General features: G+C 38.2%; 2 protein-coding genes across 6 annotated transcripts in view; one reads left to right on the forward strand and one right to left on the reverse strand.

The window, feature by feature from the left end:
• Positions 1–1,911: 1,911 nt before the first annotated feature.
• LOC141444737 (cyclic GMP-AMP synthase-like receptor) overlaps positions 1,912–25,858 on the reverse strand; it is a 34,247-nt gene continuing 10,300 nt past the window's right edge. For 3 of the 5 annotated variants that reach the window (XM_074110358.1, XM_074110359.1, XM_074110356.1), the window contains exons 6-10: positions 7,817–8,013; positions 6,701–6,877; positions 5,072–5,223; positions 4,092–4,231; positions 1,912–2,950 (exon numbers count right to left, since the gene is read on the reverse strand). In XM_074110358.1, the coding sequence (XP_073966459.1) occupies positions 2,588–2,950; positions 4,092–4,231; positions 5,072–5,223; positions 6,701–6,877; positions 7,817–8,013 (1,029 nt within the window). In that variant the 3' untranslated portion in view covers positions 1,912–2,587. Of the gene's footprint in view, positions 2,951–4,091; positions 4,232–5,071; positions 5,224–6,700; positions 6,878–7,816; positions 8,014–9,703; positions 9,879–12,159; positions 12,225–13,369; positions 13,484–14,310; positions 14,411–15,013; positions 15,033–15,066; positions 15,176–25,858 lie in introns of those variants that run through there. The other 2 variants (XM_074110355.1, XM_074110357.1) reach the window with 2 other exon arrangements.
• On the forward strand, positions 19,868–22,100 carry LOC141444754 (uncharacterized; the record flags this gene model as incomplete). The annotated part of the gene is given in 3 exon segments (XM_074110388.1): positions 19,868–20,214; positions 20,627–20,755; positions 21,585–22,100. Coding segments are annotated over 3 exon segments (765 nt in total), but the record flags the coding sequence as incomplete, so codon positions are not given.

The following is a 25,858-nucleotide window of genomic DNA, read 5'->3' on the forward strand; positions in this document are numbered from 1 at the left end:
CTTTAAATACTGTCATTAATATTTATTTATACTTGTTTTATTTGTGTACTTATAATATGTAATTTGCGAATTAGCGAATAAACGTTTCTATTTCTATTTCTATTTATCCCGACCACAGAGTAAATCGATTAATTTATTAATTGAATAGATCAAAGTATTTTTGTCTATTTTATTATTTACAATACTTGATTTCATTCCAAAGACTGTTTATTCAATTATAAAAGAAGTAACTATTTTTTTAATTTTAAGGAAAGTAAATAATATCGCTTATTCATCCGCGCATTAATCGATTTTTAAAATGTCAAAGTTTCCACCATCTCTACGCTAGTCTATGCTACTACAGATTATACATATTTTCAATCAAGAAATAACGTCAGATTTTGACGAAGATTTTTCAAATGAAAAATAAATATTGAAATCAAGTGAGTTTTGGTGAAAAAAGTGATTAGACATCTAGTTAAAAGACACGAATTATAAATAAATGTGTTATTGACGCGATCCAGTGGGTGTTTATACAAGAATTTTGATGAAATCGGTTTGTTTACACTTTTATTAAATTGGATAGGCATAACGTATAGCGGCCTATGGGCGTGTGCCAATAGTATGGCTGCGTTACACCAGAGATGTCCAGGATCTGTTACGAAGAATGCGTTTGTCATGAACCAATAGAAACGCTTCATTTACCTATCTTCGCTCAGCGCAGCTCTATACTTGGTTCGGATAGGTATTTAACTAAATGTAAACAAACTTCAGCTGCCAGATTTGGTACATTCAAGGATTTTAAACATTTTACTTTTTCATTGGAATACAAACTAGATTAGTGTATTCCAATAGAGAAATGTAAATGTTTAGATAGTTTAATGGGGGAATTTCAATATTTATGACACCAATTGACGTTGTTTTGTTTACATTTAGTTAAATAACTATCCAAATCAAGTATAGTGGAAACAGCTGAGCGGAGCGAGGTAAATGAAGCGTGTTTCATGACAAACATATTCCTCGGTACGTATCCCCGCACATCTCTGGTGGAAACGCATCCTATGTGGAAGTCTGTAATTATGATTGACTATTTTTAGAACTGACTTTATAGTTAGATAATAATATCAATATTTTAAAGTTAACTATTTATCTTATGTTTTAAATATTGTCGAGCAATTATCAAGCTGTATTTATTGTGTAATTTTGACTGTATAGATTTTGCCTTCTAGTTAATGTGAATGTATATGAGTATAGAATAGGTAAATAAATTATTGGCAATTGTTTCAATGTTTTAATCAAAGTCATGCTAAAACCTTCCTTTTTCAGCACGAACTGAAATCTTACCCGAAAATTGCGGATTTCCTTAATGATAGTCAAAATTCAATTAGAGCTAAATTAATTTACAACTATAAGATATTTGGTTCTCATTTTCTCAAGCGCAATTACATTTTGACAAAATTCGCTTTGGACGGACAGTGGATTGGGAACTTCACACACACATACACACCATTTAATGTTTTCACTGATGATGTACCTATGCAGGTTGCCGTTGTTTCACGATATTCCAAGTGCAAGCCTGGGCTTGAAGCCACGACCCTCTGCCTACGAGGCGATAGGTCAAACCACTAATAATTATATATTCATATTCAAAATACAAACTGAAATAAAGATGCACAGAAAAAACAGAAAAATAAGACCATCACTGGGAATCGAACCCAGGTCCTCGGTAATCCGTACCGCGTGCTATACCGCTACACCACTGATGGTCTACGAGGACCTGGGTTCGATTCCCAGTGATGGTCTTATTTTTCTGTTTTTTTCTGTGCATCTTTATTTCAGTTTGTATTTTCAATTTAGGTTTTACGGGATGACCGTAAAAGTAAAAATTTGGAATTGAAATAAAAAATACAAAAAGATTCCAAAAAACCAATCTTAATATTCATATTCATTTATTCGCTTTAAGTGTGGATGACAATGGTCTTAATCTAAGGTTTAATTAGCACACACTTAGCCAGTTCTAGCATGCAAATATTAGTATTGGGTTATAGATTTCTAAAATATTATTATTATTATTTAATGTCCTAGCAATTTATTCAACATGTCAATATAACATTTATTACAAATCAATAATTTAAGTAGGCAAAATAATCCATTATATCAATACTTAAAACAATACTTACATCAATATACTTATAAATAAAAATAAGAAAGTACTTTTTTGCTTAGGTACTATTGTATTTCGGAAACAAGCGAATACGACTAGGTATATTCAATCCCAATATAATAAATGATGATACCGTGTGGTGTCGGGTTAGAATTACACCTCTCCATTTCTTCCGTGGATGTCGTAAGAGGCGACTGAGGATATAGGTTAAGGTATACCGTAGGCGACAGGCTAGCAACCTGTCACTATTGTACCTTTTTTGTCAAACTTTAAACCTAAAATTGCTAAAAGTGGCTCCGAAGCGGTAACGTTTCGTGTGCTCTGCCTACCCCATTTGGGAAAACAGGCGTGATGTTTGTGTGCGTATAATAAATGAAATAACTAAATAATTTGTAACATGCTTTACAAAGATAAAGATTCTATGTATTGTAATGTAATTTTTATTTACCACTCCAACTCATGTCTGTACTCGTTGTACTCTCCTCTCGTCAACATATACCTCGCCACCTCTTTATACTGCGAAGGGGTCTCCAAAACTCTAATAAACTCCCTCAGTTTGTTCGCAAAGCCAGTTAACGTAGACTTATTAACATCCCAAAGTAGGTTGAGGTCTTTATTCCAAAAATATGGTATTTCGCCAAGGCGTAAAGCTTGCTCCAGTTTCTTTGTCATCATTATGAGTAGAGTTGTTGAATTATTTTGCCAATATGTCGAGTCCGGTAGCCGCATGATTTCCAAGTAAAAAAGTGTTTTTATGAAATAACTACTAATCTGGTTCATGCCTTGGGAGTCACGTAGTTTCTTGATCTGTGGAGGAGAACATTTATTTAATTTGCGAGGCCGTAAAGCCAACGAGTTTGTAGTGGTCAATCGAGCACAGCAGTGTAATGCAACTTGCACGATTTTTCTTGCAAGTCTAAACTCGGCATATACTGTAGTCTTTGAACTCGGCTTCAGGTCCTTCCACCCGGAATGCAGAGATAATGTGATAATAAATAATTTGGAAATAATTCCGATCCGCATTAGCGATCCCTTCAAATAGCGAACCTACTGTGTTAAAAATAAAGTTGTGTTAAATACTTGTGATGTATACATATCATTTAATAATATTGTAAATCTGTTTTAAAAAAATATATATACCTCGTTGAGTTTCTTGCCGGATTCTTCTCAGCAGAGGTTTTTCCGAACCGGTGGTGGATTTTTTTTGACATTCATAAGTGCTTGTTATAGCCTAAATTGAATAAAGATATTTTGACTTTGACTTTCAATGGTAAGAAACATTATAATAGCTGAAACGTAGTCTGTGGTGTGGTAATCCATACTAATATTATTAATGCGAACGTGATTTTTGGCATAGAGATAGTTTATGGGCCAGAGAGTGAGATGGGCTACTTTTAATCCCGGAAAAATGCACAGTTCCCGAGGGAACAGCGCGGGATAACCGAACTCCTAGCGGGTGAAGCCGCGGGCAAAAGCTAGTACATGAATATATTAGAAAGTGGTGAAACCGCTTCTAAACGGAGAAAAATGAAACTATTAGAAAAAATCTAGAAACGAAATGTTGATGGCATATGAACCTTTTGTATGCTGAATATAAAAAAAACCTGCGTTTTAGCGTCTTTTGTTTAAAATAATACTAATAACGCAGATTAAGATAAATTTCATTTTTAATACAAGCTTTTTTTGCTGACTGTACTTGTATTGTCACCCAAACTACATTTGCATACCGAATTCCAAGTCGATGCTAATAACCGTTGAAGAGTTAAGTCGAAGGAGACGATCCTGGCTGGCGATTTAACATGCAAGATTTTATTACAGACAGACAGACAACGGGACAGGTGACTCTAAATAAAATCTTGTAAAATACAAAAAGATAGCCTTAAATTTTGGACTGATCCGGGACTCAGTTTACAAAGATCGCAGAATATTTAGTAGTTTAAATACTTACGAAGCGGATAGTCTGCCTCAAGTGGTTAGTGTTGTACATAAGCTCGCTCTCTTGTACATGCAGCGCGAGCCTCCAGGCCCGGTCCTTGTCGATACGGTTGCCCAATTCTTTGCTTTCCTTCGGCACCACCATGAAGTATTCTGTGAACACTCCGTACGTTAATACAGTAGAAAGATACAATCTTAACCTCTTCACAGCCACAAAACAAACGAAGTGACGTGCTCTGTACGCCACAGAAAAACCAGGGACAAATCAACTTGATTTTTAATTTCTAAGTTAGTAAGCTACAACTGAACAGTTTTGGGTGCGGCTTACCGCATGAAACATTATACTGAGTGGGGCTAAATTAATACAATACACAATACAAATCATTTATTGCGGACTTTAGAATCCATAGTGTTAGTAATTACAATTAATACTAGGTATTCGATGTTTTTTTTAATATATTTTTTTCTCTTCCATACGTATTTCTCTCTTGTGTATAGAATATGTGTAAATAAATCTTTCTCTCTCTCAGTACGATATTCTGTGCACACTCCATGTTAATACAGTAGAAAGATACAATCGAATTGTTCTGCTTTATCGCCATGATATGTTCTGTGAATGTTCCTTAAGTTAATATAGTAGAAAGATAGAATCGAACTGTTTTTTAACCTATAACGAGATATTCTTTTAATACTCCTAAAGTTGACATACTAGAAAAATACAATCGTACAGTCACCTGCATTAATATCTGCCACAGCGTGCGTGCAAAATATCTGATACGTCGTACCGGCCCTAGAAATAGAGTCGTATCAGATATTTATGCGCACTTTGTGTCAGATTATGATGCTGGTGACTGCATATTAAATAACCAGGTATTGGGAAGTATCTCAAAATTATTGTGCATTTATCATTTGAGTAACAATAATGGCTCAAACTCAAACTCAAAATCAATTATTTGCCTTGTGTGTTTCTACAAAGAAAGGGATGTTTTATACCTTTCTCACACTGTTCCGGTATTGCTCTGTAACCTCTGCATATGGGCCACCGTTCCTCCGGGAACTTGAGCGCTGGCACCAAATCCACGTTTAGCTTGAAACCCTCGTCGTTTTCTATTATCAACGTCACAGCGGGGCCAGATCCTGAAGTCCTTTAAAAAAACAGTGAGTTTAAACGTCTCAACCGTCGGCTCCAGGTCTCTTTTTGCAAATACGACATTTCAACTTAATTCCTATTTATTATTTTTTCACGTTTTTTATATTAACCTATTCATATTTTTGTATGTTTGTAAATTCTGTGTTGTACTGTACGGACTAGGTAAAATAAATTTAAATTAGGTAAAAAAACGTCAAGATAAATAATCAAAGGTGGTGACAAACTTTGGGCGAGATATTTTGCCGCTCAGTATATTACAGTTAAAAGCTCACAATAGTTATTTGTCACAAGGGAGCAAAATGGTGTATTTACAGCGAGGGCAAATGTGAACGCCCAAGATGAAAATAATTTTGCTCCCGAGTGGCTCATACAACTTTTCACACCGAGCATTAAGAAACTTGAAAAAAAAATCTAAATTTAATTAAAAACAACCAGCATAGAAAATGGCGTGGCCTTACAATTATCAACTTCAAAAAATGCCATTTGCAATAAAACGCTTAGAAAAGCCTTGAACAGAAAAGTTGCACTTTGCTCCCTCTCGACAGGGAGGAAAAGTTACTTTTCTGAAGGAGAGGTGTGAAAAATACATTAATAAATATTAAGCATTTTAACAACTACTCAAGCGAAGCGGTGATAAATTGCTTGGAGTTTTTTAACCCCCGACGCAAAAAGAGGGGTGTTATAAGTTTGACCGCTATGTGTGTCTGTCTGTGGCACCGAAGCTCCTGGCACCGCAACGGGTGAACCGATTTGAATGCGTTTTTTTTATTTGAAACCAGGTTTTCTAGCGATGGTTCTTAGACTTTTTAGAAAATATGTTAGAAGTTTTATCAAAATCGGTTCGCCGTTTTTGACATAATAAACTTTGAAGTGACAATGTCGGGGGCTTTACAATTTTTTGTTCGTTAGGTTATTGACAAGCATTTACTATTTAAGCGTTCTCTAGAATGGTTTGGATGTAAGCGTGGCTTAGTTTAAGACAAACGGCGTATGCTCCATGTTCTGTTACAGTGAATGCTATAGTTTATCAAATACAAATTCATCCTTTTATGGACCTGAAATTGCAAAAGGGAGCGTTCAAATATTACGTAACGCAATTTGGGGGAGGGGGGGTCTTGTAAAACGTTACGATGCGTTACAGTGGCGGAAGGAGGGATAAAAACAACGCGTTACGTAACAGGAAAGTACGATACTATAGGTTAAAAGTGGTAAATTTGTAACATTATTACTATTGCATTAGTTGCCAGTGCGACTGTGCCAAAAATGCCAACTATATTCGGAAAACGGCTAAAGAAAAGCTAAAAAAAAAGGTCATTTGGGTGTTTACGTAACGTTTAGGAAGGGGTACAGAAAAATGTTACGGCGCGTTACATGGGAAATCTCCAAAAATTGCATTACGTATTACTTGAACCCCCAAACAACTCATATTTTTGAGGGATACGTCGTCCTACTAAAGCCACTGAACAAAGTACCTTATTGTATACATGACGGTGTCCACTGGAGTAAAGTATATTCCGTGCTGTTTCTTGCCGAAGCAACTCAACGCTCGATCGACGACGCTCCGGAACCAATACAAGAACTTGGACCGCAACAGATACTTCTTTTCATCGAGCCATTTGTAAGCCGTCATGTTTATGTGCCAGTCAGCCCTGTAACATTAGAAAAAAGTGAGAAATATAGTATTATTAGTTTTTTTTTTTTTTTACTATACGTCTTCAAATAATGATTTTGTAGCATAATAATGTTACAACTACCTAGCCTTCGCTAAAGGGGCCGGTCTGAAAATCAGCGCCATGTGTCCAGCATTCGCTGAGATTGGTACTCAACTCAACTAAGTGTGTAATTATGTGGTAATTATGATGTGGCAATAAATGTTTTTTTATTTTCTATTATTTTATTGTACAACAAGAGCATTAAATGAAGAATTTTACCCGAGGCGTTCATATAGCCACACGAGCCGGTACGGCAATGTGAAATGGGTTTAATGCTCGAGTTTTACACTCTGTTTTTCACTTCGATTGGGAGGAAATTAAATAGCAACAGTGGAAATTATAGTGCACTTGCTAGGTACTTTTTATTATTCATAGATTGCTATATAATTATATTCTTTTAGTTTTATTGATTTTTAGTTTTACATAAAATAAAAATTATTAAATAAAATATACAGAAACTTTTGTGTTTGTGACTGTTGACACCTGATTACCTTTGGTCTTAGACGAAGATTTTACTTTATGCGCTAGAGTATAAAAAGTAATTTTATGTCGCATAAATACCAGCTTTACGAGCATGAGAAGTGAAAAAGTTTTTTTTTTAAAGTATAAAACGCTCCAAAAAACATTAAAAAGTTAATTTAACTACAGAATCCGGTTTCTTTAATTTAGACTGAAAGAACAAAGGCATTTATTCACATTCACAAAGACACACAAATACAGCAAAGTTAAAACAAAAAAAAAACACAAATAAACAAAAATGAAAATGATATGTATGACCCCATTTTTAATTTTCATTAAATTTTTATGTAATAATCGAGAAAAACTAACAAAAATGAAACGTTGCCAGCTCAGCAAGTAAATGTTAATGTAGTATACCTAAAGGGAAGGTTCTGGAACTGTTTCCCCATCTTTAACTGGACGTAGCCCGGCGTCTTGTGTTCCAGGATGACGTCGCTCCTCTCCGGCACCGGGTGCTCGTGTATATTGACCGGCATCTTGATAACAATGTCGATGTCTATCTCGTCCGGTTTGTTGATCCGGAGGCCGTCGTAGTGGCTGCCCGCGAATTCGACCTACGAGTTGATAATAATTATGATTGGTTTTTTGGAGTCTTTTTTGTTTTTTATTTCAACTCCAAATTTGTTACTTTTACGGGTATCCTGTGAAACCAAATCGAAAATCCAGACAGAGACCAGCACTGGGAATCGAACCCGCAGGTCCTCAGCAATCCGTGATGCGTGCTTTAACCCCTACACCACTGCTGGACAGGAATCTAGACACGAATTTTTCCTATGCATACACATCTCAGGTTGCTTATTTCTACTGTGCTACTTAAGCAGCAGCACTAGCGACATCTATGTTCCGCTCTCATTGAGAGACGTCACACTCTTTCGGAACCAACCGCTCACCCAGACAAGAGATGTCGCTACTAAGCAATCAAATTATGATTGGTTTTTTGGAGTCTTTTTGTATTTTTTATTTCAACTCCATATTTGTTACTTTTACGGGTATCCCGTGAAACCATATCGAAAATCCCCAGCGCTGGTCTCTTTTTCTGGTTTTTCTGTGAATCCATGTCTCAGTTTATATTTTCGATAATATATTGATAAAAATTGTCAATGGTTTATATTCGACAAAAAAAAATTAAATCGAATAGGTGTGACGATCTTCTCGGCTCTCATCAGACATATGCGAGGATTAAATTAAAGTTCAAATCATTTATTCGGTAAATAGGCCGCAATGAGAAATTTAACACGTCATTTTTTAAACTACCAGCGCTTTCGGAAAGACCATCATTGCCAAGAAGAATGCGCCGCAAGAAACTTGGCAGAAAGTCATTACTTAAAAATAAAATAATTCCAAAAAAAGTACGTGAAAACTACAGTATAAAATTAAAGAAAAAAATACTAAAAAAAGTAATAATACAGGGATGTATGGGGGATGTATATCCCTTAGTAACAAAACTAAACACTAACTATATCTACGTTCAGTGGAAATGTAAAATGCTTCCACTAATAATAATAAAAGATATTTATTTAATAGTTTGCTTACAAATTCTACATAGGTACATAACAAATAATAAGTACAATCAAACTATCAAAAGGGAAAGCGACTCAGCTTATGCCTGCGCCTTGCTGAACAAAGTCCCTTGGCCAACAGACGCTGTTTTTCAGTCGCCCCCATAAACCATAACCCTAATAAATACCATCAATTCACATGCGCATTTTTTTTACATACATTGGTGATTTTTTTACATGAAGACATCACATCACAATAACTCAATCAAAAGAAAAGAGGAAAATCATCTTCCCCATTCCTCCCCATTCTGCAAACCAAGTGACCAGGCCTTACAACGTCTTTGAAAGTCTGTCAGGGACCCACTACTTCTTACTGGAGGAAGTCATTCCAACATTTAGAAGCAGCGTAACGAAAGCTACCCCTAAATGCCACTATCATAAAACATTATGCTTTGTGTACAAGCTTCATATATACTTCATCATACTTCATATGTAGAATTAATCTACGTCCTATTCTCAGACCTACCGAATATAGAAAAAAATATATATATGATATAGGTCAAGCTGTTTCGGAGTTTTGTTGCAAACACTGTGACACGAGAATTTTATAATATTAGAAGCTAAATAATTCATTTATATATTTTAAATTAAAGTTAAAATTAAAAATATTGACTAATAGTATGAAGATTTTGTGAAGGGATGATGCTAGATTATTTATAAAAAATATATATTTGCAATTCCTTACCGTACTCGAATACCTCTTGTAATAAGGGTCGACTTCCTTCATCAGCTCGTGGAGCCGCCAGAATATCGTCTGGAACACTGTATAATGCTCATCGAATTCTTTGTCCTTTAATTCTATGTAGCGCCGGTATATGTCGTCCAGCAGACCGTTAATATTACTGATTTGTGGGTGGAAACTGAAAAAAAATTATAAGTACTCATAAAACGTTTATTGTATCAGATGTTACTTTGCGGAGGTCCATATCAATGAGCTTACAGAATTTCTTTGTTCATCCGCGATCTTTATGATGGTTAAGTTTATGCAAAATATGCGTGTTAATGCAGTTCCACCATCTCCGTCTGTAAGAACAGCCACAAATCACACAAACCCATCTATCACCCCCCCCCCCACACTACACTGACCGTTTCGAACTCAACCAGAGTTCATCTTCAGAGCAACACAACCGTACAACATGCTGCCAGAATAACAAAAACCGGCCAAGAGCGTGTCGGACACGCCCGAAATTAAGTAATATATTTCTAAGGATTTCGTGTTTTGTACGGAATATTCCAAGTTTAGATATATTTTATATCTTAGGCTGCTATTTACTCTTAAACTACTAATAATTCTCAAGAAAACTTAATATACCAAGAACTTGATATACTTACTTACTATCATCCTGAATTTTTTCAAATTTTTCCACCCACCGGTTTAGATTTTTAGGAGACGGAATAATATTCATATTTAAGGGAGGCTCCCATACAGCAAACGTGACGTGATTGTTTTGCCGGTTTTTGCTTGATATTACTAACGGTAACAGTGCTCTTAGTCTAAGTTTTCGGTTACAAAATACGTCTCGATCGCGTTCGCGTTAAAATCTCAATTTGTATGGAAACACGAACATCGCAAACGTTCCGCTAGAGGCGCTGTTCGTGTTTCCATACAAATTGAGATTTTAACGCGAATGCGATCGACACGTATTTTGTACCGAAAACTTACACTAAGGGTACAGGTAGACGCTTGAAATACTCACAGAATGTTCAGTTGTATAATCGCTTTAAAAATAAATAGTTGAAGTGAAATAATAGTTATTTGTGTCACAAGGGAGCAAAATGGTGTATTTACGGCGAGGGCGTACATTGAATCCAGAATGTAGTGAAGGATTCTAAAGTAGAATCCTGAGCGTAATGAGGGATTCAAGTGTTAACGCCCAAGATGAAAATAATTTTGCTCCCGTGTGGCTCATACAACTTTTCACACCGAGCATTAATAAACTGGAAAAAAAAATCTAAATATTATTAAAGAACAACCAGCATAGAAAATGGCGTGGCTTTACAATTATCAACTTCAAAAAATGGCATTTGCAATATAAAACACTTAGAAAAGCCTTGAACAGAAAAGTGGCACTTTGCTCCCTCTCGCCAGGGAGGAAAAGTTACTTTTCTGAAGGAGAGGCGTGAAAAATATATATTTAAGAGGGGGGAGGGGTTGTTGTATGCAACAAACTTGATTTTTTGCCGTTTTTTTGCTAATGGCTAATGTATAGATAGACAACGTACGGAACACTTAGTGCGCGAGCTCCACTCACACTTGGCCCGTTTTTAGGGTTCCGTAGCCAAAATGGCAAAAACGGAACCCTTATAGTTTCGCCAACTCTGTCTGTCTGTCTGTCCATCCGTCCGCGGCTTTGCTCAGGGACTATCAATGCTAGAAAGCTGTTATTTTGCACGGATATATATGTAAACTATGCCAACAAAATGGTACAATAAAGAAATCTATTTTTTTTTCTCATCCAACCCTATAGTGTGGGATATCGTTGGATAGGTCTTTTAAAACCATTAGGGGTTTGCTAATGTGAGTTTTCGAGTCAGTGATTTGTTTGCGAAAGATTCAACTTTAAAGTTCAAAATTTCATGAAAATCGTGCGTCCCCCCCCCCCTCTAAAATCTAAACTGGTGGTTGGAAAAAATTGCAAAAATTCAGGATGGTAGTATGTCAAACTTTGAAGGAAAACTATAACGGCTAAGTTTGCTTGAGAATTATTAGTAGGTAGTTTTACTCTTAAATAGCAGCCTAAGGTATAAAATATACCCAAACTTGGAAGAGTCCGTATAAAATACGAAATCCTTAGAAAAATATTATTTAATTTTTTCGTAATGGCTACGGAACCCTATTTTGGGCGTGTCCGACACGCTCTTGCACAAACAACAAAAAAACCGTTTTTTGTTGTTTGTGGTCGAACGTGGCGTTCAAAAGGACAAGGAGTGTTTCCTTATTGCACGGCAATGCCAATATGATTGATCATTCTAATGAAGGTTTGTATCGCTAGATGGCGTTAGTGTCAAATGATCATATGTCCCTGCTAATTGTTACATCTTTGCTGTGACTTCTTTTTCAAAAGTGTTTTTCAATAAAAATACACATCAAGATCGCTTACCTTCCGCTCTTGGCCGGTTTTTTTTAATTTGAATACTTACGCGTCATTTGAAACCACTGCCATTGATTCTCGATGGGCGACTGTCCAGCCAATGGCTCTCTGTAACTACAACAATTATATATGTAACTACCTTCTAGCCCCGGTTTTACTCGGGTAAGGCTGTGTTTCCACTAGATATGTGCTAGGATGCGTCGCAAGGATTTTGTTATGAACCAATAGAAACGCTTCATTTACCTAGCTTCGCACAGCACATCTCTGTTGGAAACAGTTGACCGGAGAGAGGCAATAAGGTCAACGCACGTAAAAAGAGCTCCTGGCGACAAACTTGCAGAGTGAGCGAAATACGGACCACATTGGCGGCGGAGCAGTGAGGGGGGGGGGCGTAGGAGCGCGTGCGGCCGTCACGCCATTGGCTTGTTAGTTGACAGATGCGCAAACGCACCCCTCCACTAGCCACCCAGCTGGGCTACTACGAAACTCGAAAATCGAAGTCCGTATCGTACCGTCCCGCTGACGCTTACATTATTGAATACGAGAGTGAGAGGGACGGAACGATACGAACTTCGATTTTCGAGTTTCGTAGTAGCCCTGCAGAGCTCTTCGTGCGTTGACTTATAAATGAAGCATTTCTGTTGGTGCATGATAAACACGTCTCTATAAAGATATTTCTATATAAGTGTATTAAGTAAAATTTTGTGTCCGATTTTTTTTCTAACTAGCGCACTAGGTACTTATTGTATTTTTCATCTACGATGAGTTCTGTGACACTTGAAAATTTTCCGAATTACGCATACTATGTTCCCAAAATATTTTTTAAAAATAATTTCTACTTTGAAGCAATAAACAATCAAGAAAATGTAAAACTGTAGTTATTTTTAAATATACAGCAATATCAGTCCATAAAATAAAATCCATCGAATACGATAGAAAAATATATATTTTTATAAATGACGCAAAATATAATGCAACCTCTTCAAAAATAGGCACTGATAACTCTTAGAAAAATCGATAGTTCACTCGATAAATGGTACATCTCTAAAACTGTTAAACTCGAAACGTCACAGCAGGGCTACTACGAAACTCGAAACTCGAAGTTCGTGTCATGCGGTCCCTCTGACACTTATACTGTTTAATACGAGAGCGAGAGAGACGGTACGATACGAACTTCGAGTTTCGAGTTTCGTAGTAGCCCTGCGAACTCATCATAGGTGAAAAATATTATAGTTACTTGGATTTTTTCAGCCTATTACCGAAGTGTTGTCGTCCTCATCTTCTGAAGAAGGCTCGTCCACCGTGTAAGAAGAGTGCGGCTGCTCCTGCGTGTCTGTCGACAGCTTGTTCACAGCGCCGATTATAGCTCCAATCTGTAACGTTTATTACAAGGTATTGTCACGAGAGTTGAGTAAATACAAACACTGCATAAAAGGCTCCGTTTCTACCAGAGATGTGTTAGGAGTGTGTTTTTCATGAACAAAACAATACAATACAATACAAATATTCTTTATCTACGTCCATATAGTAAATTCTCAATCATGCGTTCAAAACATATAATGACCAGCATTACGAGATTGGATTCTATTATGAACACGGCTGTATCGTAATGGTTTCATACATCATTACAGTACGGTGCAGTAGGGTGGCGTTCATGTCGCGCAGGCCGTCGCGCGCGCAGCTCGTGGGGCAGACATACCTACCTAGTTAGAGTTAGTGCAGGTCATTCTCAATGGTCCTTGAACACATGATAGAGGATTTAATAGATGGATGTAGATAAAATATTGTATGCACCTGTACAAAATAGGCCTTAAAAAACAAAAGAATAACAAGTAAAGTTTATTTTGGTGCTAGTTTTAACTTAAAAGGTATTATTGTATATTTTATGGTATTATGTTATATTTGTATACTTTGAGCTTTGTATGCTGTTTTGAATAAAGATTCTATCTACCTATCTATCTATTCCGAATTTCCCACGGGATAGGGATTAAATCTCAAAACAACAACCGCTGGGCTTAGCCATGAAATTTGACATGATTGTTTTTGACAACGAAACCCGCGATTAAATTTTCGAGAATTCACACGGGAATTTTTAAAAATCCCGATATTTCAATTCAGTTCCTGGATTTAATGATTTACGTGTGCCAAAGCCGCCAGTGGATACTAGTTTAAAAATAAATAAATAATTTCAAAAGTTTACCCCCACTGCAGCGGCCGTGACGCCGACGGCAACCTTGGCAAACGTCTCCCACCCGCTCTCTTCCTCGCTCTGCTGTCTGCGGAATCCGCTCATGGTGAATCTGCCAACAAGAAAATGGTTACTAACAGGTTAGAAAACCTGACTACGAAGCTTGAGGTCCCTACTACTTGGTTATTTTACGACCTTGACATTCTACTACTTCAGGGTTTCTCAACGTGGGGTCCACGGACCCCTTAGGGGTCCGTTGCATGTGTATCAGGAGTGCGCAGTAAATCTCTCCATAGAGGAAAGTGTGTATACGGGTCTGTAAACATATATGTATTAGGAAATTTCCGAGATTTTTTTGACAGGGGTCCGTGGAATTGTTTAAATTGTGAAAGTGGTCCGTGACTGCAAAAAGTTTAAGAAACACTGCACTACTTGGTTATTTTACGACCTTAACATTCTACCACCTGGTTATTTTACGATCTTGACATTGTACTACCTGAGGCCGTATTGCCACGTTTCTGACGCTTGCAATCGCAATCAAATGCCAGTTTTTGTATGGGGAAACCTGTCATTTGATTGCGATCGCGTGCGTCAGAAACGATAGCCCTAAATATTGCCTATCGGCAAGTTTATAAGGCAAGGCAATATTTAGGGCTTACTGCCGAATGTAGCTTGATAAATTTAACCCTGTAAACTCAGTAAAATAGGTACTTACTAAACTTGGTAAAAAAATTACTTAAGTAAATTAGCAGAAACAGAATAACCTACCTATCAGAAATGATGAAAAGGTTGTATAAATAACTTAATATCTTAATTCACAATCACAGAGCACTTACACACGCTGGCTTCAAGTATAATCTAGACTACAGCGTCGTAGGTATTCTCCTTTTATACGATAAAGAGCATAAAGAAAAGAGCGTACGTGACATACATATGTATAAACGAGAATGATACCAGTCCAGCGATCAAAACAAGACGTCATTAGGGAATTAACCGAATAGGTATAAAATTAAATGTTGCCAGCTACTTAATTTACATTTCGTCGGAATGAGGATTGTATTCTATTGTTGCCAATTTATCATGGAAAAATAATGGTGGTAGGACCTTGTGCAAGGTCCGCCCGGATTGCTACCACCATCTTGCTCGCTAATCCTATCGCAGCAGAGCTTGCACTGTTGTGTTTCGGCGTTGAGATTAAGACAGCCGGTGAAATTACTTGCACTTGAGGTATCCCATCTTAGGCCTCTAGGTTGGCAACGCATCTGCAATACCCCTGGTGTTGCAGATGTTTATGGACGGTGGTGATATCTTACCATCAGGAGACCCACTTGCTCGTTTGCCATCCAGTTGAATAAAAAAAATAAAGAATTAAAAAAAAAAGTTGGGGCCCTCACGCCGACTGACTCTAATTCCTTTAGTAATTTCATTTTCTTATTGCTGTTCCGTACCTTAACAGTTAATTTCTATTTCATAAAATAAATTCTCTTTTTTTTGTGTGAGTGAGTTTCTTTTGCCTTTTATTTAATACTGGGTCTACGACAAACTGTGTAAATCGGAACGCACCATTTACGTGGGAAATGGTTCTTCGGCGCGACACTAGCGCCACCGCCGGCCATTTAGTGTGGCCAAAACAAGGAACTGCTGAGCTGAATTAGTCGCTAAACCGCCATCGCCGCGTCTGCATGCACCAAAATCAAGTGCTTGCAAATTGTGTTTAAATAGTTTTAAAGTTCCCCTTTCATTGACTGGAAAATAGTGCATGTGATAAGGATTGATGGACTGATTTACCGGCAACCCCGATCCTCGACCAGGACCCTCGGACGTGGCTGCGGTAGGATTGAAGCGGTAGTCGCAAGACCCAGGCCATATAGAAACAGTCCTACATTTTAGTTCTTACAGATACCTAATTCTCTAGTTCTGCTCTCAAAGCGACAGCTTTTGCAGGTGGTAGGACCTTGTGCAAGGTCCGCCCGGATTGCTACCACCATCTTGCTCGCTAATCCTGCCGTGAAGCAGCAGTGCTTGCACTGTTGTGTTTCGGCGTAGAGAGTAAGACAGCCGGTGAAATAACTGGCACTTGAGGTATTCCATCTTAGGCCTCTAGGTTGGCAACGCATCTGCAATACCCTGGTGTTGCAGTTGTCTATGGGCGGTGGTGATCTCTTACCATCAGGAGACCCACTTGCTCGTTTGCCATCCAGTTGAATAAAAAAAATAAAGAATTAAAAAAAAAGTTGGGGCCCTCACGCCGACTGACTCTAATTCCTTTAGTAAAATAATTTCATTTTCTTATTGCTGTTCCGTACCTTAACAGTTAATTTCTATTTCATAAAATAAATTCTCTTTTTTTTGTGTGAGTGAGTACATAATGCGACACAATTTGGTTAATATTATTCGTTTCTTTTGCCTTTTATTTAATACTGGGTCTACGACAAACTGTGTAAATCGGAACGCACCATTTACGTGGGAAATGGTTCTTCGGCGCGACACTAGCGCCACCGCCGGCCATTTAGTGTGGCCAAAACAAGGAACTGCTGAGCTGAATTAGTCGCTAAACCGCCATCGCCGCGTCTGCATGCACCAAAATCAAGTGCTTGCAAATTGTGTTTAAATAGTTTTAAAGTTCCCCTTTCATTGACTGGAAAATAGTGCATGTGATAAGGATTGATGGACTGATTTGCCGGCAACCCCGATCCTCGACCAGGACCCTCGGACGTGGCTGCGGTAGGATTGAAGCGGTAAGTCGCAAGATCCAGGCCATATCTTACACAATGAGGGCTATCGTTTTTTGTCTCACTAGATGGCGCACTGTTGCGTGAGGTTTTTAAGTATGGCTTTCAAAGTCTGTTATTACGGGCATGAAAACAAAGTTTAGATTAAAATCATATTTAATACACCTTAAAACCGTACCATAAAAATATCGAGCATGCCACAGTGTTGCATAGTCCCCGTTTTGTTCGGAAAAAAAGGGAGGACAAAGGTTTCCGAAAGACAAAACTGTCTCAAAACACAGACATTCATTGCCCCGGAACGCATATTTGCCATAATTAATTTCAGATATTGCAAAATATTCACAAAATTATTCTAATTATAAATAAACCTGCGTAGCTCACCAAAAACTATGAGATTTGACATTTCGGAGACCTCACGCTACACTAGCGCCTCTAGTGGCGAATTCATACGCGATAGCCCTCATTCTCTAGTTCTGCTCTCAAAGCGACAGCTAGTGCGGGATTATTTATAAATATAGCAACACCACACATTTTAAGGGGAACTCACGCGTTTGTGCGTGTTCTATATAAATAAACAGGGTGTCCTTAGGAGATAATGTGGGGCGAAAATCGCGAGACAAGCACCTCAAGGGGCCCCATCATCATCATCGTATCTGCTGTAGGACGTCCACTGTTGGACATGGGGCTCTCACACACCTCAAGGGACCACAAGAGTCAATATTCATTACAATAACGAACAAAAAGTTGGGACTTGCTCACTTCAAAGTTTAATATCTCAAAAACGGCTGAACCGATTTTGATGAAACGTGTCTAAGCATCGCTAGAAAACCATTCAAATCGGTCCACCCGTTTAAGAGCTACGGTGCCACAGATAGACACACATAGCGGTCAAACTTATAACACCCCTCTTTTCGCGTCGGGGGTTAAAAAGAACTGGTCTTGTGGGAGTTGAACGCGCACTGAGGGTTCCGTGTAAATGCGAAAGCCATAAAAATTTTGGTAGTATTTCTAAGTAAGAATATCTCTTTTTTATTTTTTGTAACATGTAGGTAAGTATTTATAGCAAAGTAACAATTTGTGAGCAAATCTGGTGGCATAGTGAACGGTTGTGTTGCTCTGAGGATAACTTTGGTTGAGCTCGAAACGCGTTGTAGTGTAGTGGTGATAAATGGGTTTGTGTGTGTTCTTACAGTATGGAGGCGGAGGAACTGCATGAACATGTTTTTTGCGTAGACTTAGCTATAAGGTCGCAGGTGAGCAAAGAGATTATTTTAGTTCATTGATATGGACCTCCGCAAATTAACGCCTGATTCAATAAATTATTCTAATATGAATGTGTCTCAAATAATCCTGGACACCCTGTACACGCGCTCCAAATAAGTATCTGTTGATATTCGACTATCTAATCAAATCTCTTTTGTATGGCTGATATAGATTTGCATGTCTACTGATAACTCTGATAAGTATGCAGTTTCGAAATCCTACTAAACTCGATCACTTATATAATAAATGTGATAGTTTGTAAGTCTGTTTGTTTGTTACTTCATCACGTCTAAACCGCTGAACCGATTTAGATGAAATTCAGTATACAGATAGTTAGAGTCCCGGGGAAGGACATAGGATGGTTTTTATCCCGGAGAATTGCATAGTTCCCGCGGGATAGTGAAAACCGAAATTTACGCGGAGTCGCGGGTAAACATTAGTAAATTATATACAGAACTAGATTTTACCCGTAGCTTCGCGCGCGTAATTAATTAAGAAGCTATAATTGAAATCATCATCATCATCATCAGCTATAGCAGTCCAATGCTGAACATAGGCCTCCCCCAAGAGCGCTGCGCCCTGTCCTCGGCAACACGCCTCCAGCTTCTACCAGCAGCCTTTCGCAGATCGTCACTCCTGGGCGGAGGGTGTCCCGGGGTCCTAGGGTTGCCAACTTTTATAAGAAGAAATAGAGTAACGTATATCTGATTTCAAAGAAGGTAAATAAAGAGTACGGACTTTTTTTGGTTGTGATAATGGGTTTGCATAATATTGTACCTAGTAAAGTTTGTGTAAAAAAAACAGGCCAAGAGCATGTCGTACACGCCCAGGATAGGGTTCCGTAGCCGTTCCGTATATCTTATGGTAGTTATGGTAAGTGGCATAAAGATATTTTTTACGTCTTGGTAACACATATATATATTTATACCCTTGACTTGTGGATTTAATCCTAGCGGTTGAAAATTTTGAATATTACTCCGATTCTGTGGGAATATCGGAATGAAAAGAGCCAGTGTGTTATCCCAGAAATCCAGCTATCTAGATAACAAATTTCATCCAAATACGACTAGCCGTTTTAGTGTGACACACTGTCATACCACTGTCATACTCCAGGGTGTTGGTTAGAGAAAAAGAAGAAACTGAACAAGTGCATATTTTTTATTTGTCTAGAATCGGCAACACAGGTGCACCGCCATAATGTTGTAACAAAATCGTCAATGTAGCCAGCGCTATGTAGCCGGCTGCTTCTGGTGGCGCGGCTGCGGCAGTACTATGTAGCCGGCTGCTTCTGGTGGCGCGGCTGCGGCAGTACTATGTAGCCGGCTGCTTCTGGTGGCGCGGCTGCGGCAGTACTATGTAGCCGGCTGCTTCTGGTGGTGCGGCTGCGGTAGTACTATGTAGCTCCATTAGTATTTTTATGATTTTTACCGTTATTTAACGTTACTTATAGTGTGAATTTGGTAACGTTAACAAGCCCTGCTACAAATAATAATAATTTATTCGTAGTCTGTGGCGGATGCGCAACCGCGAGCCAAAAAAAAAACTAATTGTCAAATTGAATTGACTATGGTTGATGGTTGTTTTGTTCACCTTCACAGAGTACTTTACTATTAATTATATACTTTACTATTATATGTTTTGTTATTACTTGGCACAATGGCACATTACTTGGGTTGCATAGAAAATGTGCAGAAATATACAGAAATCTCGGAGAAGTCGGAGAATATAATGACCAAGGACTATGTATAAGTGAAACCTTTGATCATTTTTTTACGAAAGTAACCGGTTAAACAATAATATAATGGGAAAATCGTCTTCTGAATTGATGTGTTGTCGTGGTTGTCTCGCAACTGATTGTAATTTATTCGATATACACAAAAACCAGCTTGCTGAGGCTTATGAATGTATTACGGGATATCCAGTAAGTGTTATTCATCTATGACTCGATTTGCTATTAAATTTCTAATTGGATTATAAATTAAAGAACAAAATAAATAGTTTATAACAATGTACCTCCTAAAACAGGTAATTTTCATTAAGCCGCTGAAGTTTCTATGTGCTTTTATTGACAGAATAGCTATCCTAAATAAATTAAATACTTCCCAAAGTTACTATTCCACGCGGACGAAGTCGCGGGCAAAACATAGTTGGATTATAAAATTAAAAATGAAAGCTATAAATTACTAGTTTTCGATTCGCATGCAGGCCATTTTTTTTATAGCAGCCCGGATAATATTTCTTCACAATGATTTTGCTGTTGAATTTTTGTCAGGTGTTAAAAAAAAATAAACTGCTGTGTAGCACAAATTGAAATTTATCTGCGGACCTTCCAGATGCTACCGCACGATGGGTTTCCTCAGCAGCTGTGTGCAATGTGCGGCGTCCAGCTCGCCAAGAGTGCAGCGTTCCGTGACCGCTGCCGGCGCGCGCAGGACTGCTTGCGTAGACAGCATCACGACAAGGTCCATACAATACAAATAATCTCTATCCTCCTAAGGCCCACCATATAAATTTAGATGACCAGATGGCCTAGTGGTTAGAGAACCTGACTACGAAGCTTGAGGTCCCGGGTTCGATTCCCGTGTCGGGGCAGACATTTGTATGAAAAATACGAATGTTTGTTCTCGGGTCTTGGGTGTTTAATATGTATCAATATCTATATAATTATATTTATCCGTTGCTTAGTACTCATAAACACAAGCTTTGCTAAGCTTACTTTGGGACTAGGTCAATTGGTATGAATTGTCCCGTGATATTTAATTTATTTAAAAAAAAAATATTTATAGATATTTATAGGGTCAATCAACTTTTTGGTGTAGCTTGATGCCATGGCAACGTCTCCTGAGTTACTTATTAAACTATGATTTTATGGGTTACAAATCCACTAAAAGTCAGGAATTTTCACAGTTTTAAGGCAATTTCTTCATGGCACATCACCTAAGCATCCTAATAGTATTCCAAACATTTTTGTTACAAAGTGTAGGTATCAGTGATGTCTTCTGAGTTATGGGACAGGATAAGATGGAAAAATATGATTTCGGAAATAAAGTTAAACTGCTGCGGTGTAAAATATTGAATATTATTAGAGAAACAAAAGAACTTTTACTTTGTTAAATTAACTTACTGTCATTAAGTACAAAAGGAAAATCACAACTCGAAATGCTCCAAGAATATAAAAGGTGCTGGCTGGGGCTTGAACTGACGATCCTTTCTTGAGAGGCCATATCTTAGGTCACACTACTCGGCCACCACGGCTTTAACAGCTAGTATTGTTAATTTATTTTCTTACAGATAACCATGGATTACATAGAAACCATAGATCGCCTCTCACACAATCTCGTGTTCACGTTAGCGCCATCTCAAGTCGAAGTCAATGATACGAGTATCTATTCTCTTGGAGTTAGTGATATCCCTTCCATAGCTGTTAAAGAAACTATATTTGAAGATGAATTTGAGCTATTTGGTTTAGACACAAATGAACACAGTCGTAAACCCATAGACAATGATCAAAAACTAGTTGATGATATACACAGTCATTCACCCATAGACGATGATCAAAAACAAGTTGATGACATACACAGTCATCCACCCATAGACGATGATCAAAAACTAGTTGATGGTATACACAGTCATTCACCCATAGACAATGATCAAAAACTAGTTGATGGTATACACAGTCTTTCACCCATAGACGATGATCAAAAACTAGTTGATGGTATACACAGTCATTCACCCATAGACGATGATCAAAAACTAGTTGATGTTATACACAGTCATTCACCCATAGATGATGATCAAAAACTAGTTTATGATATACACAGTCATTCACCCATAGACGATGATCAAAAACTATTTGATGATAATGATAAATCAGATGAAGTCCAGGAAATAGGTAAGAAAATAAAAATAGTACAAGTGCTTATACCAACAGACAAGGTTGAGGTGCAAAAGAGGCTGACAAGAAAGAGGAATAAGGAGCTGATTAATAAAAATAAAAAATTGAAGAAACGGAGAATCCGGGTTTTGTCTCCGACGAATAAATACCAGCCTAATTTGATGTTGCTGAGCTTGAAAAGGAGTTGAATGTGGATGTTGAAATTCTAACTAAGGTAAGATTTTTGAATTGTGCTTCATTAATTCTTGCATCCCACTGTGTTGAATCAATAACACATTCATCTATAATTCGGGGCTTTTAGACGTCTGATCACCTTTTTCACCAAAATTAACATGATTTCGAAATTTAGATTTAGAAATAGGCTTCTGTTTAAAAAAAATGTCATTGTATTGTCATTACGGAATCGAATCAGAAATGAGGAATACATAGAAGAACGAGGGTCTCTACCATAGCGAAGTGGATTAGCTGGATGAAGGGGCCATGAGCAGACCATATAACACGGAGAACAGATGGCCGTTGGGGCCGAAAGGATCTCGAGTGGAGACCGCGGATCGGCAATCGCAGCATAGGACGTCCATCAACGAGATAGAGGGATGACTTGGTTAAGGTCGCGGGTTCACAGTGGATGCAGGCCGCTTCCAACCGAGGCAACTGGAGGTCTGTGGGGGTGGCCTATGTCTACCAGTGGACGTCCTACAGCAGATATGATGATGTTACAGGAGCAGCAGTTAGCAGACTGGCGGCAGTTCAGCGCCAGCAAGAAGAGGCCCGCAGCTTTCTCCTGCCAGGAGTGCGGAAAGGATTCGACCAGCCCACATCCTATCAGAACCACTTGCTCAGACATGGTCCGGTGAGTCTGAATCAAAATCAAAACAGTAGGATTTTAGGCAGAGTATTCTTTTTCGCAGTGTCTGTTCGTCCAAATTACCGCAGTGTTTGAAGTCAAAAGTTTGACCAGTGTGTGTTGCCAGTGATGACATACGGATCTGAGACGTGGGCGCTAACGATGGGCCTCATGAGGAAGCTCAAAGTCACTCAAAGGGCTATGGTCAGAGGTCTATGCTAGGAGACTATCTGCGGGACAGAAACAGAAATAATGATATCCGCAGTAGAACTAAAGTTACCGACATAGTCGAAGAATCGAGAAACTGAAATGGCAGTGGGCGAAGCATATTGCTCGCAGGACTAATGGCCGATGGGGTCAGAAGGTCCTCGAATGGCGTCCACGGACCGGGAGACAAGCTGTCGGTAGGCCTCCAACAAGATGGAGCGACGACCCGGTTAAGATTGCGGTGGATGCGGAAAGCACTTGTGCCGGTCTGAGTGGAGAAACTTGGGGGAGGCAGTCCAGCAGTGGACGTCTTTCGGCTGACATGATGATGATTCTTTTTCACCGAAATCTTCTCTACTTCCCTATCTCCTCTCCCCTCCCTGCCCCTCTCTCCTCTTCTCCACTCCTCTCTTCTTCTTCTTGCAGTTGTTTTTAGTGTTTGATCGCGAGTTTGTTGATGGTTTGTCAGAGCGCGGGTCGGTTCCCGTGCGAGGTGTGCGGCGTGCGATTCCAGCGGCGCTCCACGCTGCGCTGCCACGAGCTCCGGCACGCGCTGCGCTTCATCTGCCGAGAGTGCAAGTTCGTCACCAGGATCAAGTGAGTGTGGCTGGATGAATCCATTGCCTCCCCCAGCAGCAGTCGGTTCCGCGCGTTGCCAATGGTATCGATAAAAAACGTGACCATAGGGAACATTACTGCAATGTTCTGCCGTCAGAATACAGCACTATTTATAGCACAAATCGTAAACAGTTTTTTTTTTAATGTTTTAAATGTCTTTTATGTCATGTCCTTTTTTTGGAAATATAGCTCTATCGTTACTATCTATGTAAATTAACATGTTATTTTGTTACTATTATGTATATCATATAATGTACCGTCATGGCCACAAACTATAAAGAGAACTGACGTTGTCACGGCGGTTTGTTTACAGTTTGTGCTAGTGTCGCCCCCTGCGCAGAGTTTTGCCTAATATTCCTTATTATCAGTAACATAATATCGAGTGACAATCTACTATTTGTATCTAAAATGAATGATAGTTATTTTATGAAACAAGAATTATTTTTCCTAATCGATATTTATTTGTAGATTTGTCGGTAAGTCTTGACAGAAGATTAAAGTTGACAGGTTTGACAGGTTTGCGTTGCAAATGTTTCGTAGTTAACATACGCATATTTTCAAAATGTATCTATGAAAAGTTGCACCTGCCAGCGTGAAATATGTAGCCCTGCACACCAGTCCAGCAAGTAAACCCCCCCGCCCGCCTAATGCTTACCTTGTAATTTTCTCTCTGTGTATCTGTTTTCTGTATCGCTTACTATTTCTGGTGTACAATAAAGTCTTTGTATTGTATTGTATTGTAAAGCCCATTATTCTTTCGGGCGGCATGGACCCTAGCATAATCATTAGTAGATACGGAGAAGAAGAGGACTTATTTGTCCCTTGTTTTTTACTTATTGTTTATTGTAGTTCATTTAATTCTTGTTTACTTACAATTAAAAATATTTATATTTCTAAATTTTATTTATATTAGTATATTTGTGTGTCATTCCGTGAGTCACAGACGGTTCTATCTGACAGAATATCAGCGCTGCAGGCGTCTAACGCCTCAGCATAATGCTGAGTCAGCAGCCGTTTCACTTTTGCGGCGACACACAAAATCATGTATTTTAATTTTGTATTTCTTTTTTTGTTTTTGTTTTATTTGTGTTTGTTGGTAATTGTTGTATTTGTGTGTTTTTGTGAATGTGAATAAATGTCTTCTGTTCTATTCTAAGAACGAGTGTCACTGACATATCCAAGCGAATTAGTGCTACTAAATGTTGGAACAAACATACCCCACACTACGTGATCTCAAAGCTAAGTACACTTTTAGAATCAAGCTCCGTGAATATTTTGTTAAATATGCAGAAACACACCTGAAGCCCCTTGCTACCTATATTGTTCCATGGCTTCCTCCTTCCTTCCTCAGTTCTTTAAAATTATATATTGCAACTATTATATTATATATATTATACATTTAGGTTGCTATATCACTAATTGTTAATTTGTAATTGGCCCTGTCACATTCCATCTTTTATTTTATTTTTTATTTACTATCACTTGTTCGTATAATTTAATACGACCAATGATCGCGTTTGTTTGTGTTTGCACGCACCATATCTTTCATTGACCTCTTCTGTACTGGTTCTGCAGAATATCAGCGCTGCGGCTCCGCACTTTATTGCTGAGTCAGCGCCCTTTCTTTCCACAACACATGGCTGCACGTTGTGTATTTTCACATTTATATATAGGTTTTATGTAAGTATGTACGTACAGACACTCGTATACATATGTGTGCGGCCTGGTGTGGGTATGTGCATGCTGCATATATATATATATATCCAATAAATTTTGTATGATTTCTCATAAATACTACTTCACTTCTTCTTTTCGAAACATTTTGATTGGTTTAAAGTATCAATAGTTTTTAACTTTGTAGTTTAACTTTAATGATGATAATTATATGTATATTTTAAATCTTGTTATGATATTCTGTGTTGTGGATGAATAAAGTCATTTCTTCTATCTATTCTATTCTAAATTAGCTCGTTGAAGTGGCAGTTGGAGCCGAAAAGTTCA

Source organism: Choristoneura fumiferana, chromosome 30, assembly GCF_025370935.1.
Source record: "Choristoneura fumiferana chromosome 30, NRCan_CFum_1, whole genome shotgun sequence".
NCBI classification, from domain to species: domain Eukaryota; kingdom Metazoa; phylum Arthropoda; class Insecta; order Lepidoptera; family Tortricidae; genus Choristoneura; species Choristoneura fumiferana.